Here is a 19,431-nt window from a genome sequence, read left to right as displayed (position 1 = left end):
GATGTGATCCCGGAGACCTGGGATCAAGTCCCACGTTGAGCTCCTTGCATAGAGCCTGCTTCTCCCTTTAAAATAAATTTTAAAAAAAGGACTGGCTGATATTCTTTTTACCTGGAAAAATATTCCTTTCCTGTTGTGCAGTTATGACATTTATTTATTTATTGCATTTCATACAAGAACTTAATCTTCGTATTCTACAGAAACACTTAGCTAGCTCAACACATAGCACACAAGTGGGAGCAAAAATCTGGGATTGGTGAATAAAGGAAGACATTATCTGTGTGCGGGCTTCATGGAGCAGAGAAGTCCTGAGAGCTGGAGGGGGGTTTTGAGGTTTCCCAGTCCAGCGATAAACTTTTCACCCATCAGTGAATAAATTTTAAAAATAAGGACAATTTTGCACATTTGCACACATACGTGTAGGGAAAATCGTTGTAAGGCTGCCAACTGTCTTTCCTTGGGAAGGCTCCTGAAATCCTGGCTTTCTACTTCTATTCTTCCGACGTGGTAAATTTCACGTTCACCCACTCCAAAAGCCCAGGAAACCCTGAACTGTCGTCCTGCTCCTCCATCTGCTGGATCTTGAACCACAGTCCTCCTGCCGACTGTCGCTGCGGGAACCGCTGCCCTAGGCGGGGAGGACCCCGCAGTGAAAGACCAGCCGGAGGCCCGAGCGGCGGAGCAGGGAAGGTGCACGTCCCCGACACAATGTCGCCACCGCATAAGGCCGCCAAGCACCGGGTAAGGCCGAGCACAGGGTGAGAGCTACGTTGCATAGACGGAAAGTGAGGCCCAGCGAAGCGCCAAGAACAGGCCTCGGGCACACCGACAGCGCGGTCCCCCGCGCGTCGGGACTCGGGCTGCAGGACCAGGGAAGGGGGGTGGGGGGGCCGCGCGGCGTCGGCGGGGGAGGGGCGGCACATGAGCGGGGCGGGGCCGGGCGCAGGGGGCGGGGCGAGCCGGAACGCGCGCGCGCGCGGCTGCGTTTCGGGTCGGAGGCTTTTGCAGAGAGCCCCGCGTCCCTAGGGGGCGGCGGCGGCGGAGGCGGTAGAGGCAGCGGGGGATCCGGAAGTCAACACCATGTCGAGTCTGCACAAGAGCAGGTAAGGGCCACGGGGGCCAACCCGGCTCCACCACGCCAGGCCGGGCTGCCCTGCCTGCCTTGCCGAGGGGGGTGCAGGTGCGGCCAGGAGTCGGGGACCCCCGCCCCGGGAGAGGATCTCGGTGCCCACTTTCCAGCCTCACTGCCTATGGGCCTGAGGGGGCACGGGGCCGAGGCACCTCTAATGCTCCCCAGTGCCCCCCCCCCGCCCTCCTTCTGGACCCCGGGTTTCCCCCTTCCCGGTGCCTTCCTCATCCAGAGCCTCGATGCCCCGCTCCTCAGCTCCCCATCCCCCCGTTCTTGTCTCCCTTGTTCATCCTCTGCCCGGTACCTTCCCCTCCAAATACTCCCCATCCCCCTTGCCCGGTTCTTGCGAGGCATGCTGGACAACCTGGATTCTCCAGTTTTCCTTCCCCCAGGTCAAATCCTGCAGCAACAGCCAAATTTTGCTCACTGTTCAATTTTCCTCTAAACCTTTTGTCCTTGATTGCTGGCCAGCCCAGAGGTCTTCTAATCGTTATATTTTTGAGCCTTGGGAGCTGCGGGCGGATTACACAGGCCCGTTGTCTAGGGATCATGTTACTCCTGGTTCCTGGGGTTCCTTGAGTTCAGATAGTGGCCCTGTGGGCTGGGCCTGGCCAGCAGGAAGTGCCCAATAAATGCCAGCTCACTGAATATGAGAAATGTGTCTGGTTTCATGGTGTGCGTTTGAGAACCTCTAGACAAAAACATTTATGTTTTGGGGTTTGGAGTAAGAAGTGATGGGTAGTTATGTAGTTTCCCAAAGATGTCTTTGGCCAGGACCTTGACTGAGCTTTGCTGTCTTTATGTCCCCGAGGGGCGGGAGGAACTGTTGGAAGACTGGTGACAAGGAGATCTTTGGGCTTCAGGAGTGATCACTAAGTCTGTTACTCGGGTTTGGGTGTGCTTCATTTGCCTCCCCATCCCACCTTCCAGGATTGCAGATTTCCAGGATGTCCTGAAGGAGCCCACCATCGTCTTGGAAAAGCTTCGGGAACTCAGTTTTAGTGGTAAGCGGCAGCTGTCTGTGTTGAAGGTTTTCCCAGAGCAGCATTATGGTTTGAATGGAGGGGAAGGTGCACAAGGCCACACCCGATCAGTTCTGGGGGCTAGCCGACCTCCTGGAGACTTTTCCAGATTCTGTGACTCTGAACTATCCTTGACTGCCCTGACCACCAAGAGCATGCCTGTGAGCCTTAGGATGTTTCCTGGCCTGTAAGTGGTGCTTGCTGCTTGCTGAGAGTAACTGGAGAAGGCTGAACACGGGAGGCTGGGAAGTTGGGAGGCTGGGAGGCTGGAGCCAGAGGACACTTGAGCCTGGAGCCGCTGCAGGGTCTTCCTCACTCCTCAGCAAACTTCCTGTGTTGTAGAATTTGGTTAGCTGCAGAGCAGTTCCTTATTCCCTCCCAGGGGAACAAAGCTGACTCAGGCCATAGTGAACTGGTTAAGCCTTGAGACCCTGACTTTAGGAGCTGAACTTCAGCCATGTTTGACTTTGCCCTCTGTGGCATGGTTAATCTTCCAGCACAGAGATTTTTTAGCTTATCTTTTAAAATACCCCAAGGTATTCTGTGTAGGTTCTTGTTACTGCTTGGCCCTTGTGACCTTGTCAGCAAGGCATTCTTGACTTGCTCTTCTCCTGCCTGTTCAGATTCTGAGGTGAGGGCATTAGCTCCCATTCACAATGTTAGGGATCCTGGAGCAACAGCTGCTTTAGCAGGGTTCCTGACAGTATTGCAGGAAGAGTTTGTTTTTTGTTCAGGAGTGATACTTAGACCCTGAAGATCTTGATGGGTCACAGGATGTATACCACACTGAAGAATCTACCAGGCCTCGGGGGAGCCATTCTGCAGTAGCAGTTGAGTTTGGGCTATAGAGTTAAGACAGACCCGTGTTTGAGTCCTTGATTGCTCTGTCATTACAGATAGTTTTTTTATCTGTAAGATGCGGACAACAAAGTGAACCTTCGGATTTACTAGGGTTCTAATGAGCGTTAAGTGAAATAATGTCCATAAAGCACAAAGACGTATCATTCATAGCTTAGTTTATGTTCCACAAATATTTATGGTATGCCTTCCGTGTGCTGTGCCCCATGCTAGGGATAGGTAATATAAGACACATTTGGTGCATGTCTTTCTGGGGCTTACCCAGGGGTCAGGGATACAGATGTTAAATACACAAACTATGGTAGATCATCCTGATTGTGATGGATGCTATGAAGGAGAAGTCACGGAGCCATTATCATGTGTAACAAGAGATAAGATATGACTTTGATTGGGAAGAGAGGGTGCTGGGTTAACGCTGCCCAGAGGAAGAAATGCAGAGAATGAGAAGGGTTATCCCCAAAAGAACATTCCACACTGAGGGAGCTCTGGCCTGGGGGCAGGAGTCATGGAGGGAAATATACAGATTTAGCATCCAGTCCAGTCATTGTTGTGACAGAAAATGATCCTTGAAGGAGTACTTCTTGCCTGCTCTGCTGCCTGCCAGCTGGCTTTGAGGTGGAGGGCTGGGGGTCTGGGGCCTCTGGCCTGGGGCGTGACTCTCGCCTGCTGTGTCCACAGGCATCCCCTGTGAGGGCGGACTGCGGTGCCTCTGCTGGAAGGTGGGTGTGCCTGGGCTGGGGTGTCTGCTCTGCTGAGAGTCCTTGGGTTCCTGCATGGGCTACCCCCACCCCGGCCCCTTCTGGTTCTGCACCTTTCCTTGCTTGTTTGAGGACACTTTTCTGGGAAGTTGTGGGTTTTCTGTTCTTGATACCCCCTCCAGGATCCTCTTGGGGATGGGATGCTTTGTAGTAGCAGTGAAGCCATCTCCTTCCTAGTCTGTATAGTACAGTGAAGTGATGCTTAATGTGACAAAGAAAGGCCATGCTTTGCCTGCAGCTATTAGCTGAGGTGGGAGCCAAAGCCCAGTTTCCAGCCTCTGAGCACTAGGTTTTATTATCATTTTGGAGAGTCTGTGTGAAGAAAAGCAGAGGAAAGGGCTGGTTTGGGATAGAGGAGGAGGGAGGCAGTGGAGAGGAGAATGGAGGCTACCCCCAGTCCACACTTCCACTTGTGGGTTCTAGCCCATCTGGTCTTCTCTCGGCTTTATTAGACATTTTCTTTGAGACCAGTCAGCCTCCATCTACTGTCTGGGACTGAGCTGGAGAGTCACCAGAGCTTTGATCCTCTCCCTCTGTGCAGATTCTCTTGAACTACCTCCCCTTGGAAAGAGCCTCATGGACCTCCATCCTGGCCAAGCAGAGGTGAGACCATGAGAAAGAGGGGTGATGGGAGGGCTTTCATGTGAGAGCAGCTGGGGCTGAGCCCATCTTCCCCCTGTTGCAGCTTCTCTGGTTTGGTTGCCTGGAAGGAACTTTTGGGATCATCTGTCTCTCCTCTTCTCTTCCACAGGGAGCTGTACTCTCAGTTCCTGAGGGAAATGATCATCCAGCCTGGTATTGCCAAGGCCAACATGGGTGTGTCCAGGGAGGATGTGACCTTTGAAGACCATGTGAGTAAGGGTGGCAGCAGGGGCTGGGGCTACAAGGATCTGGCAGGTTCGGCCCCACCCTAGAGGTCAGGTGTAGCCAGTCTGGGTCCGCTCTGGTCCATCCACTACCTCCTTTCTGTGTTGGGCTGCTCTGCCCTTGGAGGCCGTTGTCTCTCCCTTCTTCCCAGGCGCTAGACCCAGTCAGGTACATAAATCACAGCTTGGACTCCAAGTGTGCATAGCACTGGGCCCCATCCTCTTTGTGGGCTCTGTCTCCTTTCCTCCTCACCTCTGTTTCCTGGGGAAGGCCCTGGTTTTATAGTTGAAGAGAAAACCAGACCAGGGTAGGAGAATAGACCATCTTCCTGTGGCCTGGAGGAAGCCTCATTCTCTCCTCAAATACCGAGCCCCTCCCCGTGTTCAGGAAGTGGGGATGGATGGACCCAGGCCCATGCTCCGAGGACTAGGATCGGTGATTCAAAGTGTTGATGAATCAGATTCAAAAAGATACAATATGCATTCATTCAGCAAGCATTTCAGCGAGTGCCTGGTACAGGCAGCATTCGAGGTGGCAACAGTAGATGGAAATGACGGTCCCTGACCAGCAGGGATGTTGTCAGAGCAGACTGCAGGGCTCTACTTGGAGTTGGAATGTGATGTGAGAGGCTCCTGGAGTAGCTCCCAGGCTGACTCAGAGCCTCAGTGGGGCCTCTGCGCAGGCCCCCAGACTGGAGTCTGCCCCCTGGGGTCCTGTTGGACCTAGGACAGAGCAGCTGATTCTCTCCCCACAGCCACTCAACCCCAACCCTGACAGCCGGTGGAACACGTATTTCAAGGACAATGAGGTGCTACTGCAGATTGACAAAGACGTCCGGTAAGTGGGGCTCTGGGGGTTACATGCTGGCCCCTGGGACTGCTGGGGAGTTTCCCAGGCCTGTGCTTTCCAGCATGCCCACAGGTGTTTGAGGAACTTCCAGGGGATTGTCCACTAGGTGGGTCCAGGCCCGAGTGATGTCAGCCCGTGAATGGGGCTGGCCTGCGAGGCGGGTGCCTGGCTCTCCTTTTTCCCTGCCTTAGTGTCATGCCCTGGACGTAATGTAGGGGTTCAGCTGACTGTTCCTGCAGCAGATATTGAGGCCCCACTGTATGGCGGGCTCTGTGCTAAGTTCAGGGTTGAGGATGGACTCCACAGACATGGTCCCTCTTAGGAGCTAAGAACCTGGTGGAGAGGACGGGGGGGACAGTCATTCAGCAAGACCTATCTTCCATATGATTAGCATTTGTGGTAAATGCTCTGAGGGGAGAATTCAGGGTGCTCTAAGAGTTTGGGGGAAGCCTTGGCTGAGGTCTCAGGAGTGGGAGGCCTCAGGGGAAGAGGGAGGAAAAGGCTGTGGTGGCAGAGAGCTGCCTGCAGGAAGGCCCTGGAAAGCCCATGGGAGCACATTCCAGGAACAGTATGAGAGCCAATGTGCTTGAAGCCACACTAGAGGGAGGCAGGCATTGGACCTTGGACTTGATCCCAAGGACATATAGGGCAGTTGTGCAAAGGTTTTAAGTGTAGGAGTGACAGGGTCAGATGTTTGTTTTTTAAAAAATCATGAGCTACAATGTGTACGTGGGTGTGCTTTTCCACTTGGCAGAGAAATGTGGAAACACGCTTGTGCTGTCTTGTGGGGTTGATGAGTCTGGCAGCGGGTGGAATCTCCCACAAGGCTGTGTGAGGAGCTGTAAGGGAGGCTTGTCTGCCTTGGGCCTGAGTGGTTAGAGCTAGAGTTCTGGAGTCTGTTTGCCTGCTTTCAGTTCTGCCTTCAGTGGGTGTCAGCTGTGTCTCCGGGTGCTCACCCTCCAGGGTATGCTCATCTTGCCCAGGCCCATCTTCAGAAGGCTCCAGGTGGACACCCAGCCCGGCACGCGGCTCAACCAGGATGCAAATGGGGGCTTGTCTCCTGCATTCTCAGGCTGGTGTTGGGGCAGCCTCTGTCCACAAGGTGTCTTAACGGTTTGAGTCAAGAACCATGTCTTCAATCTGGTTCTAGAGAGAGAGGTTTTGTCTCTCACTGGTAGCAACTGTAGCACATTGTTCAGTGTTTCTGGAAGGCAGATTTTTAAAAAAAATATTTAATTTATTTATTCATGAGAGACACACAGAGAGAGAGGCAGAGACACAGGCAGAGGGAGAAGCAGGCTCCATGCAGGAAGCCTGATGTGGGACTCGATCTCAGGACTCCAGGATCACACCCTGGGCCAAAGGCAGGCACTAAACCACTGAGCCACCCAGGGATCCCCTGGAAGGCAGATTTGTGATGGGCTATGTGTAAGAAGTCTGGAAAATATGCCTATGCTGCCGTACATACATGAGAAAAACTTGTGCCTTAAACTCACATGGTGCTGTGTGTCGGTTATACCTTTAGTCAAACTGGAAACAAAACAAACCCAACTTGATCACATTCTAGAGACTGTCTCCCACCTTGATTTTTCCTCTCCCTCTGTCTTGGACATTTTCCTACGTCAGCTGTAAATGTGATCCTGTTGTATAATGTGCAATGTCCCCATTTTAAGCCACGCTACACTTAACACCTTGTGCATATTAGATAAAGATTTTTGATGTGGAGAGATGTTTATGGTTTAAGAGAAGAGTTGGATTACAAGACAGTAAGGACACTTAATTTTATTGGCAAATATACACGGTAAGATGGGTATATGTTTGCATATGTATATATGAGTGTATATATGCATATTTATATATAATATGAGTATATTACTTTTTAAAACCTGAACATTTAAAAATAAAATGTCACTTATTTTTTTAAAAACATGCAAAAAATGCCCCAAACCTCCACCCTGAGTAACAAAACTCTATGCTATTCCCTCTTGACAGGAGGCTGTGCCCAGATATATCGTTCTTCCAGAGAGCCACCGAGTACCCTTGCCTTCTTATCCTGGATCCCCAGAATGAGTTTGAGACCCTTCGAAAGCGGGTGGAACAGACAACGCTAAAATCCCAGACAGTGGCCCGGAACCGGAGTGGAGTCACAAATGTGAGAGCCAACCTGGGGGCCCCAGGGATGCCTCATGACAGCTTTTTCCTTCATACTTCCCTTGGAGCATTGGCCACTGGGCCCATGACTATCTGCCCTGACAGTTACCCAGAGTGACTTTGGGTCTACCTCCAGGGCTCTTTCTGCAAGTCATGTATCAAAAGCTGGGTGTAAGGGGTTCAGGGAAGGGCCCTACCATAGGGTGAAGGAGCAACAGAGGAGATGGCTCTTGATGGGAAAGTGTGGTGGAAGCAGTAATGGCAGTGGGGAGCTGACCTGACCTAGGTGTCCAGGAAGACTTCCCCGAGGAGGCGATATGGAAACTGAGGGTCCAGAAACTAAGTGGAAAGTTCATTCCAGGTGGAGAGGAGGGCATACATGGAGGCTTCAGGCAGGAGAAAGTGTGTGTTCAGGAAATAGTGGGGTCTAGCCTGGCTGGAGGCAGGATGCAGGGGCGGGGGGCAAAGAGGGGTAGGGCTACTGAAGGATGCTGGCAAAAATAGTGGTCCTGAGGACTGGGGAGCCTTGCAGCGTTCTAGGCAGGCTAGTGACATGATTCAGATCTGCCTTTGTAAAGCATTGCCATGGGGCCTGTGGAGGTATTGATCGGAGGGGTAGAATAGAGGTTCAGAGGTGGCTGCATTATCCAGGCAAGGGCCAGTGAAGATCGGGGTGGAATGAGGGGTGGAGCTGAGAGACTTAGCTTGAATTTTTTTTTTCTAAGATTTTATTTTTTAAGTAATCTCTATACCCAGCATGTTGCTCAAATTTACAACCCTGAGATCAAGAATTGCACGCTCTGCTGACTGAGCCAGCCAGGTTTTCCAGGAGCTAGAATTGATAGGACTTTGCTGGCTAAGTCATGCTGAGTTATTGAATCCCATTCTTCTGGCAGATTCCTGTAACTCTGAAAAGCTGCTTATAGCCAAATGAAGCATATTACTTTATTACCTTTTTTTTTTTTTTTAAGATTTTATTTATTAATGAGAGAGAGGGAGAGGCAGCCTCCCTGCAGGGGTCCTGGACCCTGGGATCAGGACCTGAGCCAAAGGTAGACAACCCCTGAGCCACCCAGGTACCCCTTCCTTATTCCTTAATTGACACCTAGGCTTTGGTGTGTGGAACTCCCAGCTTGTTTCTAAAACTTTTCATTGTCCTCCAACAGTAGAAAAACCCTCCTCTCTAATCTCCAACAAGCTAGTGACAGATAATATTGCAACAGCTTTTTTTCTCCCCAAGTAGAATGAGTGACCAAGTCTCTTTCTTTAGGAGAGCAGCCGTTTGCTACAGGGTAACAAGTGCCGTTACAGCTGATCCCATTGTCCCCATGCCTAGGACAGAGTTGTATGGGCTGAAAGGTGCAGAATGCTTGGCTTTGTGGGCAACCCTCTTACTAACAGTTGATGTCCTGGCTATAGGGCAAGGTGGGGACCTGGTTTCATTCATTTCACTACAGTAATAGGGGTCTGGGAGCCAAGCTCTTACCCATTTTAGGTTTCAGTCTGGTCCCGGTGGCAGAGAATATGACCAGGAGCTTCATCCCTGGACCGCTGGGCCTGTGGTTGGACAGTTTAGTTCCAGCTGTACATTCATCTGACTTTGGAAGTGATATTGGGCCTCTGTCTCCTATAAACTGGGCATAATATTTCCATCCTCCTGGCTTTTGAAGTGCCAAGAGGATGAAAGCAGGTCGTGGCTCTGTAGATTTTTGGAAAACTGGAAAGCACTTCTCTGAAGCCTAGCCTCCAGGTCTGGAGTCAGCCAATCTGGGTTCAAGTCCTAGTGCCGCTACGTACTGTGAGCCTTTGATGAGTGACTTAACGTTTCTTTCTTTTTTAAAAAAATTTTTTATTATTTATAATAAAATAATATATATTTATATAAAATAATATTATTTTTTTAGAAAATATTTATTCGTGAGAGACACAGAGAGAGGCAGAGACACAGGCAGAAGGAGATGCAGGCTCTTCGCAGGGAGCTTGATGCAGGACTCGATCCCCAGACCTCGGGATCACACCCTGACCTGAAGGCAGATGCTCAACCACTGAGCCACCCAGGCGTCCCGTGACCTAACATTTCTGAGCCTCAGTTTCTTCATCCTAAAAATGTTGAGCAGATATTCTAGATTGTACAGAGGGTTTAATGGAAGAATGCTTGTAGAGCACTGTCTTGCACTTAGAAAGCTCTCAGGAAATGTAGTGATATGTGTGTGTGTGAGTGCACATATACCCGTGTGTGTGTGTGTGTGTGTGATGGAAGAGGGACTTTGTCTTCAGTATTGTGTGCTTCCAGTGTGTGGCTTAATATACTATCCCTACCTTCCTGTGCCTATAGCTGTCTCACACAGATAACGCCAGGCACCTGAATCTTTGCAGAGCACCTGAGGCTCCTCCTGGCACCACTGTTGGAAACCTCTGTTCTTTTGTTTTTTTTTTTTTTGAGACCTCTGTTCTGTTGCATAAAGATCCCTCATTAACTGGGATTCTCTTCTATTTATCTTCCAACTTTTTTTTTTTTTTTTTAATTTATTTATGATAGTCAAAGAGAGAGAGAGAGAGAGGCAGAGACACAGGCGGAGGGAGAAGCAGGCTCCATGCACCGGGAGCCTGATGTGGGATTCGATCCCGGGTCTCCAGGATCGCGCCCTGGGCCAAAGGCAGGCGCCAAACCGCTGCGCCACCCAGGGATCCCCCCAACTTTTTCTTTTTCCTTTTTATTCTCCCAATTTTTTTTTCTTTTTTTTTTTTTAATTTATTTTTTATTTTTTTTTAAATATTTTATTTATTTATTCATAGAGACACAGAGAGAGAATGAGAGGCAGAGACACAGGCAGAGAGAGAAGCAGGCTCCATGCAGGGAGCCTGACGTGGGACTCTATCTAGGGTCTCCAGGATCACACCCTGGGCTGCAGGTGGCGCTAAACCACTGTGCCACTGGGGCTGCCCTCTTTTTCTTTTAAAGATTTATTTTTATTTTAGAGCACACATGTGTGTGCACATGGGAGAGGGGCATGGGGAGAGGAGGAGACTCAAGCAGACTCCCTGCTTAGCACAAAGCCTGATGCAGGGCTGGATCACACAACTCTGAGATTATGACCTGAGCTGAAACCAAGAGTTGAATGTTTAACCGATGGAACCACCTAAGCTCCCCTTAAATTTTTCTTATTTGTTTATTATTTTAAAGATTTTATTTACTTATTCATGAGAGACACAGAGAGAGAGCAGAGACAGGAGAAGCAGGCTCCATGCAAGGAGCCTGATATGGGACTTGATCCCAGGACTCTGAGATCACACCCTGAGCCAAAGACAGATGCTCAATTGCTGAGCCATCCAGGTGTGCTGCCTCAAATTTTTCTTACTGAAAAATCTGAGGAGCCCCTGGCTGGCTCAGGCTATATAGCATGTGACTCTTGATTTTGGGGTCGTGAATTTGAACCCCTCAGATGTAGAGATGACTTAAATAAAACTTAAAAAAATCTGAAACTTTCAGAAAAGTTGAAAGAAGAATACAATGCTCAACTGTATACATTTCTCTTTCTTTTTTTAAAAAAATATTTTATTTATTCATGAGAGACAGAGAGAGGCAGAGACACAGGCAGAAGGAGAAGCAGGCTCTCTGCAGGGAGCCCAATGTGAGACTCGATCCTGGGACTCCAGGATCATGACCTGAGCTGAAGGCAGTTGCTCAACTGCTGAGTCACCTAGGTGTCCCAACTATATACATTCTCAATGCTTAATTATATACATTCTAACTAAATTCAGCAGTTGTTAACGTTTTGCCAAATTTGTGGGTATATTATGTAGAGATAGAATATGTTGTACAGGCCCTGACCCTCACCCCCAAGAACTTCACCAGGTGTCTCCTGGGAATGAAGACATCCTCCTCCCTACCACCATCACATCCATGAAGATTAACAACAATTCCACACTAACACCCAATATCCAGTCCATGATCAGATGTCCTCCATTGTGCTAAGAATATTTTTTGGTTTGACTTCCCAACCAGGACCCAGTCAAGGTGTATGTATTGCCTTGGGATGTTACACTTAACCAACTGAGCCCCCAGGTACCCCTATTTAAAGGTTTTTTAAAAAGTAAATGATAGGGGCACCTGGGGGGTTCAGATGGTTGAGCATCTAGTTTCAGCTCAGGTCATGATCCCGGGGTCCCCACATCAGGCTCCCAGCTCAGTGAGGAGTCTGCTTCTCCCTCTCCCTCTCTCTCCTCTTGCTTATGCTCTTTCTCTCTCAAATGAATAAAAAAAATAAAAAAAAAAAAGGTAAAGTATAGTTTACATGTAGTAAAATGCACAGTTCTTTTCTTTTTTTTTAAAGACTTGTTTATTCATGAGACACACAGAGAGAGGCAGAGACATTGGCAGAGGGAGAAGCAGGCTCCATGCTAGAAGCCCAATGTGGGACTCAATCCCAGGGCTCCGGGATCATGCTCTGAGCCAAAGGTAGATGTTCAACTGCTAAGGCACTCAGGCGTCCCAAATGGACAGTTCTTATATATGCAACTGGATGAACTTTTCCTCATGTATATACCTTGTAACTGCCAACCTAATCAGGACACTGGACATTTCCATCATACAGAATGTTCCTTCATGTCCCTTCCTAGTCAGTATCCCTTCACCTCAGAGGTAACCATTGTGGCTTTTATCACATAAATGAGGCTTTAGTCTAGCTGTTTTGTGGAATATCCCACATTGTAGATTTGTCTGCTTGTTTCTTTTCATAATATTGGACACGCTCTGCTTTGCTGTGTATTCCCCATAAGCTGGAAGTTGAATGGTAGGCTGAATGGTAAACATTTCTGGCAAGAACACATTATCTGTAATGCCACCCACCTTACCAGATCCTCTCCTCCCGCAGATGAGCTCCCCACACAAGAACTCTGCGCCGTCATCCCTGAATGAGTATGAGGTGTTGCCCAATGGCTGCGAGGCCCACTGGGAGGTGGTGGAGCGCATCCTGTTCATCTATGCCAAGCTCAACCCTGGCATTGCTTATGTACAGGGCATGAATGAGATCGTGGGGCCCCTCTATTATACCTTTGCCACCGACCCCAACAGCGAGTGGAAAGGTAAGAGGGCTCTTGGCTGCCCACATCCCTCATGTAACTCCCTAGAAAAATGGACCAAGGAAAACCAGAGTGATAGGCCTTATCAGGTTGTACAACTCCCTTTCCTTACCTCCATCTTCCCTCCGTCAGATGTGAGGGGTTGACTTGGATGGTCTCTAAGATCTTTTCCAGCTTAGGCTTTCTAGAATGTTGGGAGTTTCCTCATCTCAGTGTTTATAATTGAAATTCTGGTAGAGAAGAGGGATGTATATACAGGATGCTGAATGATTGACAAGGATTTAAATATATAACGATTGGAAAAACATCATCAGAAGATGATATGTATCTATGATAGCTGCTAAGCGAAAGTACAGAGTTGCCAGATGTGACAAGAAAGATGTGTTGTCCTTAGTCTGAGGGTGGGGCATGGTCAAGGATAGAGGAGCACCTGAGCCTGACCAGGTGAGTGGGTGGCCCAGAGAGGCTCAGAGGTGAGGGGGAAAGCCCTCACATACGTGAGACATGGGGTGAGAGATAGGGTGGGACTTGAGAGAGCATCAGTCTCCTTGCAGCTGCCCTCCCCCTGCCCCTGTCCCCCAGAGCATGCCGAGGCAGACACCTTCTTCTGTTTCACCAACCTCATGGCTGAGATCCGGGACAACTTCATCAAGAGCCTGGACGACTCGCAATGTGGCATCACCTACAAGATGGAGAAGGTGTATTCCACCTTGAAGGATAGGGACATGGAACTCTACCTGAAACTGGTGAGGAGCACTAGGACCACCAGGACAAGGCAGACAGACGGGAAGGGGCACAGATAGGCAGGCCTCCTGCGTGTCCTAGGGCAAGGTCCAGCTTGAATCCAGGGATGGAAAATGGCTGTTCCTTCTGGAGGGTGCTGGTGCAAGTGCTGGGGCGCGACTGGGAGATTGAGGCAGCAGTTGACATGGGAGTCTAGCGGGCTGGGAGGGAAGAGGAAGCTGGTAGGGTGCCTGTCATGTGCCAGGCACTGCACAGTGCATTTACCACATGCTAGATGACTGTAGCTTGGTGGTAGTCCTCTGAGAAAGAAGTACAAACATCATTTTTTAAAAAAGATTTATTTATTTGAAAGAGCAAGAGCGAGAGAGGTCAGAGGGAGAGAGACGTAGACTCTATGGAGCAGGAAGCCTGACGCTGGGCTCGATCCCACAACCCTGAGATCATGAGCTGAAAGACACATAACCAACTGAGCCACCCAGGTGCTCCAGCGAACATCATTTTTAAAAATTAAAGATAATATATAAAGTTATTAGAGTGGCATTCCCTATTTCAGAAAATAGTTTCATGAAGGGAAACTGTATAAACAAAAATGGTTTGTGAATAAGAAAATACATATAAACAGGTCTTTTTAAACAGATACAGAATTATATTTTTGCCCAATTTTGAAAAATTGTTTTTTAACAATTTTTCAGTTAATAATAATCACTGGGGCTGACCAGAGAGCTCATACTATGGGGAATGACGGCCATGTAAGGCTGTAATATGAAGTAAATAAATGAAATGATATGTTTAACATGCTAAGCACAAAGCTAGGCTTATACTAAGTGCTGATAACGGTCTCTCTGTCCCTCAATCCAAGGTTATAATCCATACAGTATTTTAAAAGAATTAGAGTCATTATTGGTAAATCCAGAGAGCTCATAAGAAAGCTTGGCTTTCTGGCTTCTACTGGAAATTAGGAAGATCTGGCTGGCTGAGGCTCTCCCCACTCTGTGCCTGGTGCTGAAACATGTGGCCGGTCTCATTGCTGTGTGGCATTGCGTGGCTGCCGAGCACCCCGCCCCATGCCCCTGTCTCCCCAGCAAGAGCAGAACATCAAGCCTCAGTTCTTCGCCTTCCGCTGGCTGACACTGCTGCTGTCCCAGGAGTTCTTGCTGCCCGACGTCATCCGTATCTGGGATTCCCTCTTCGCCGACGACAACCGTTTTGACTTCCTCCTCCTGGTCTGCTGCGCCATGCTCATGTGAGTGTGACCACCAGCAGAGGGGTGGGCAGGGGCTGCTCTCATGAGGAGGGAACCTCTGGACTTCCTGGGCGAGGGTCACACTGAGGGTGGTGAGGAAGGAGCTGGGCACTCAGTGGCCCAGGGTTCCAGCACCTTTGCTGCTTGTTTTCCTTAGACTGATCCGGGAGCAGTTGCTGGAAGGGGACTTTACCGTAAACATGCGGCTCCTGCAGGTAACGGAGTTTGGAGCGGCGAGCTCAGTCTTTAGTCGTGAGGCAGATGCTTACCAAGCAGCCACCCATGCCAGCTGCTGTGGCAGGCTGGAATCAGGAACAAGGCATAAGCGTCCAGGTCCCCAAGGCAGATCTGGTTTGGATCTGGTTTTGAATCCCGCTTTTACCACTTGAGTATGGTGTTGCTAAGAGTAACTTGGCGTCTCTGGACCAAATGTTCCACATAGGTTCATTGTGCCTGGGACACAGCAGTGCCTGGTACATTATAGTGCTTGTTGGTGAAAGTGCTTGGACCTGGGGGAGGAAAGTGGGGTATAGCGGTGAAGAATGTTGGTGCGGTACCAGACAGGTCTGGGCCACATCTTTGTTCTGCTGTGCTAGTTACGTGACCTAAACCACCGGACAACCTCTCCAGGCCTCAGTTTCTTCAATGCCTGGCCTGGGGTTGGTTTTCACAATTGGATTGACCAGGTCTGTAAAATAGATCCAGTCACAGTAACTTTCTTATCAGACTGATGAGGTGACCCGGTGAACTACTTCGTAAGCACTGTCTAGTCCACTCTCTGGCTTGTTATGAATAGCACTCGGGTCTGAGGGCAGGAGAGAGATGAGGGAGGATGGTCCTGGTGCTAAGGAAGGGGCCGTGATACTGGTTGGTGCTGATTGGGTTGGGTAAGCTAGTGCTGCGGTGGGTATAGTGTTAGCTCTCTTCAGGGGCTTGGGCAGAACGTGGCATCTGGTAGCCTGTGGTCCCTGTCCATGCAGCTCAGGGCTCAGAGGGAAGGGCACGGGTGTGGCAAAGGTGGGAAGGCTGAGCTGACTTCAGAGGCCTACTGTTGACCTTTCCCGTACCTAGGATTACCCCATCACAGACGTCTGCCAGATCCTACAGAAAGCCAAGGAACTCCAAGACTCAAAGTAGCCTGTTGGCAGGAGGCCCAGGTTTGGGAGAGAAGACACTGACCCCTGTATCCTGGCTTCTGGGACACGCAGGAGCCTGTGGGATCCCAGCCACCCCGAGGGGAAGCTGCAGGATTGGCCCACTCCAGGCCTCCTCATCTGGCTCCCTCTCCCTAGGCCGCTCCACCAGGGGCACACTGTGCCATGCTCCTTAACCACCCAGCCCTGGCTTCCTCCTTGCTCTTTGACCCGGGGACCTTTTGCCCAGGCTGCCGAGCAAGGCTGGAGCTCATGAGGTGGTTTCCTGGGGCAGGGGCATGTTGGGGGCTTTGGGGGCTGGCAGGGGCCCTTCCCTGCCTCCGCTCTGCTGCTTCCTTCCTCCTCTCCTGCTCTGGTCCTCTGGGCTCTGGTTGCAGGAGGTGCTTGGCAAATGAGCCAGAAACCACTTCTGGGAGTTGGTGCTTAGGCTTCTCTGTGGGGAAGGTGACACTGTGAAGGAGCTAAGAAGCTGCCAGGCCCAGGTCACACCCTCTATCCCTTTCCCACTGAGTGTGTGTTTCTGTCTTTCGTCATGGGTAGGTGTGTATGTGTCTCTCCATCCTCCAGGTGTCTGCTGCTTGTGTGTGTGTGTGTCTGTCAGTGCGTGCGTGAGGGGGTGGGCATATCTTTGGTGTTTCTTCTCTGTCTCCCTCACTTCCAGAGTGTGTGTGACTCTCTCTCCATTCGCCCTCTGCCCTTCTCTCTTGGGGTGCCTTATCCCCAGCCTCTTCCTCCCTCTTCCTTTTCATTCCTTGAACCCCAGAGACAGATTGAGGAGTCTGGCTTAGCAAAGTTCCTGCGGGTCAGTTTTGCCCTGTGCCCATCCCCAGCCCTAGACCCCCAGGTCCCACAGACTGGGAAGGAGTCCACACTGCCTCACTAGAGGGCCCTGAATGTGTTCCCAACAGAAATCTTGGAAACCAAAAGCTGCTGAGAAATGATGGCCCACAAAGCTTTGGGCCCCTTCCCCTCCTTTCTGCCCAGGGTTGGAGGAAGAAGAGGGAGAGAGCTGGATCTTCCAGGATTCCCCCCAAAGGCCCTTCTTTCCTAAAGTAAAAGGACATGAAAGTGGTGTTGTACCAGGGGTTGGGATCTGAATGATTCAGAAGAGCAGTCATTCCCGTGGCTTCTGGGTCCCCGCCCAGGGTGGTAAGTCCCTTAAAGGGCAGGTGGGACCAATGGGAGCCTCCTTGAGCTTCAAAGCCCTGGGTCCTGTCAGTGCCGGAGAGCCAGGTGTCCCCCCAAGCAGGGTGAAGGAGCTGCTGCCCATCCCTGGTCACCTGCTTGGGCAGTTCCAGGATTTGGGGCAGGGGCACTCTGAGCAGGAGCAGCTGGTTTCACTTGCTGCTGGACTGTGGGAGGAGTGGGCTTATTTTGACTAAGCCCTTCCTCCTATAGTGAGGATGCAGGTGGTTTGGGTCTGGAAGGCTGGGCAGTGTAGCAGGCCAGCCTCTCAGACTGGCCAGCAGTGGCCCGCCCGTCCCCGGAGCCTTCCTGAGTCTGGCAGCCAGGACTTTGTACTGCCAGCCCAGGCCTGGCTGTGGGCCAGGAAGAGCTGTCTCCAAGTGGCTCCTATACCAGACTGTATCTTGGATGCTCCTGGAACTTTATGCACTTGCCTTTTGCCTCCTCCTCTCCCAACATACAGTTTGGGAGATTTTTTACTATTTATTCAGACTCCTGGTTATTTATTGCAGACTGGCTAGTGCTTGATTTGGTGGTGAAGGGTGGGGCCAGGAGGGTAAAAAGCAGTTGGAGACAGTCTTCCTGACCTTCCAAGGTCAGAGTAGCATCCTCTCCCCCTACCTCTGGGACTGTCCCTATTATCCAGCAGGTCCTGGCTGGGAGGGCTGTGAGCTATGTACTGGAACTGAGGATAAGTGATATAGGAGGGCTGGCATGGAGTCCAGACTGCAAGCTCCCATCATGGCACAGAGACACTGCTTCCCCGAGGCCTGGCAGCCTGACTCAGCCTCTTCTCAGAACTTGTCAGCTGGTGGTTCAGTCCCAGATTTGACCCCTTTACAGCCTGAGGCTTAGGCCCCAGCCTGGGACCCAGCAGACTGCCCAGGACACCTCATGCACTCCCTCTTGCCTGTCTCCCTGCCTTCCCTCCTGGGGCCATACTACTTGAATCACTGCATCTGATTCGCCTCAGTGGCAGGCTTAGGTCCAGTGCTCTTCGCTTGACCTTGGAATGAGGGTCAAGAGCAAAGGACCCTGTCCAGATGAGGCTGTGCTCCCCAGTGGGATACTGCCTAAGGAAAGGACAGACCCTTGGGGATTCCCCCTCCTGAGATTCTCCAGGGAGTGCCCTGAGAACCAGAGGGCCTGAGGCTTCCCAATTGGGAAGCTTCCCCCAGGACTTTGGACACTTATAGGTTGGGCTGTACGAACTCAGCAGGTCTCACTCTCGAGTCAGAATGTGAGTCTGCTATTGTTCATTAGTTTTATTCCTTGAATCAATGCTGTTGATGACAAGTTGTCTTTAATAAATCATGTGTTCTTTGCAATGGGCATTGGTGCTGTGATGGGCTGAAACCTTTTGAGACCTTAGAGGAGGGAAAGTTTGAGTAGGGATGGAGTCAGGAGGCTCTGAGAGTCAGCAAAGAAGGTCAGGAAATTCTTTTTGGAAGAGCCTGTTCAAGTCTTCTCATTCAACCACTGCAGTTTGCAGCTGGAGGCCAAAGGCCAGTGGGCTTGGGACAGAGGTGCTATGCATTTGATTACACAGCAAGTTGTTTTTGAGATTGACAAAACTGAGAATTCAAGTAAATAAAATGCATACTACCCACAATCTAAAGAAAATCACCAAAAACACGTTAGTCTTTGCTACATCGTTGTCATTTTCTTGATACAGTTTGTGTACTGTGGGCTCCCTCCCTTAGGTGGTAAGCAAGTTGCTGTATGATGTTAAAATATATTTATGTGCTATATAGAATTCACATATGCTAAAAACGTCTGAGTCCAGCCCCTATCTTGGACTATTTTGGTTATTTCAGCCTTCATTATGAGTAATAATACTGTGGAGAAGGGTTTCTGTTCAAGATCCTTGCATTCCAGATTCATTTCCCCAGCTCAGTCCTCTAAGTGGATTGAGAAGTATGAACCTTTTTAAGACTTTTATATATACTGCCAAACTGCCTTCTAGAATCGTGCCAGTTTTTCTTCCAGCCAGCAGTGAGCATCAGCCCCTACGCTGTCCTCTTGCCGCTTGTTAAAACGTTTGCCAGTGTCCTAGAACTTTTGACTTAACTTTGTAATGGTTGGGGGTGGGGGGTGGATTTTGGTGTCAGGCAGACCTGGGGTCTTGTCCTTGTTTCCTTGTTCTGCCAACTAGAGACTCCCTCTCAAGGCTCTTTTAAAGATTAAGTCTAGTACTGGAAATGGTTTAGTTCAGTACGGAACACTTGGCGCTCCTGAAGTTGGAGCTCCTACCACCCGCGCGGAGGGTCCCCTGGCTGCCCGAGGGGGCTGGGCGGAGGGCGGGGCTGGGCGGCGGCGGCCAATCACGAGCCGGGGAGGTGGCACGCCCTCCCGCCCTCCCCCTCCGCGCGTCTTAAAAGGGCAATGC

At 50.4% G+C, this 19,431-nt stretch overlaps 1 protein-coding gene across 1 annotated transcript; it reads left to right on the top strand.

Annotated features, from left to right (window-relative positions):
* Positions 1-422: 422 nt before the first annotated feature.
* On the top strand, positions 423-18,370 carry TBC1D13 (TBC1 domain family member 13). Its single transcript, XM_026009455.2, has 13 exons — positions 423-741; positions 1,027-1,103; positions 2,060-2,133; positions 3,688-3,728; positions 4,309-4,370; positions 4,519-4,618; positions 5,389-5,471; positions 7,476-7,635; positions 12,509-12,719; positions 13,299-13,462; positions 14,543-14,703; positions 14,861-14,918; positions 15,775-18,370. Exons 1-13 carry the CDS (start codon positions 709-711, stop codon positions 15,838-15,840), a joined length of 1,290 nt encoding a protein of 429 aa, XP_025865240.2. The 5' UTR covers positions 423-708; the 3' UTR covers positions 15,841-18,370.
* The last annotated feature ends 1,061 nt before the right edge of the window (positions 18,371-19,431 follow it).

The sequence above is a fragment of the Vulpes vulpes genome, chromosome 2, assembly GCF_048418805.1.
Source record: "Vulpes vulpes isolate BD-2025 chromosome 2, VulVul3, whole genome shotgun sequence".
In the NCBI taxonomy this organism is placed as follows: domain Eukaryota; kingdom Metazoa; phylum Chordata; class Mammalia; order Carnivora; family Canidae; genus Vulpes; species Vulpes vulpes.
The sequence above is the reverse complement of the archived record's forward strand: the minus strand, read 5'-3'. Positions and strand labels throughout refer to the sequence as shown.

Coding starts and splice junctions, on each gene's coding strand:
- TBC1D13 (XM_026009455.2), top strand. CDS start 709: ATGTCGCCACCGCATAAGGCCGCCAAGCACCGG. Junction 4,371..4,518: donor TCCATCCTGGCCAAGCAGAG/GTGAGACCATGA, acceptor TCTCTTCCACAG/GGAGCTGTACTCTCAGTTCC. Junction 14,919..15,774: donor TAAACATGCGGCTCCTGCAG/GTAACGGAGTTT, acceptor TCCCGTACCTAG/GATTACCCCATCACAGACGT.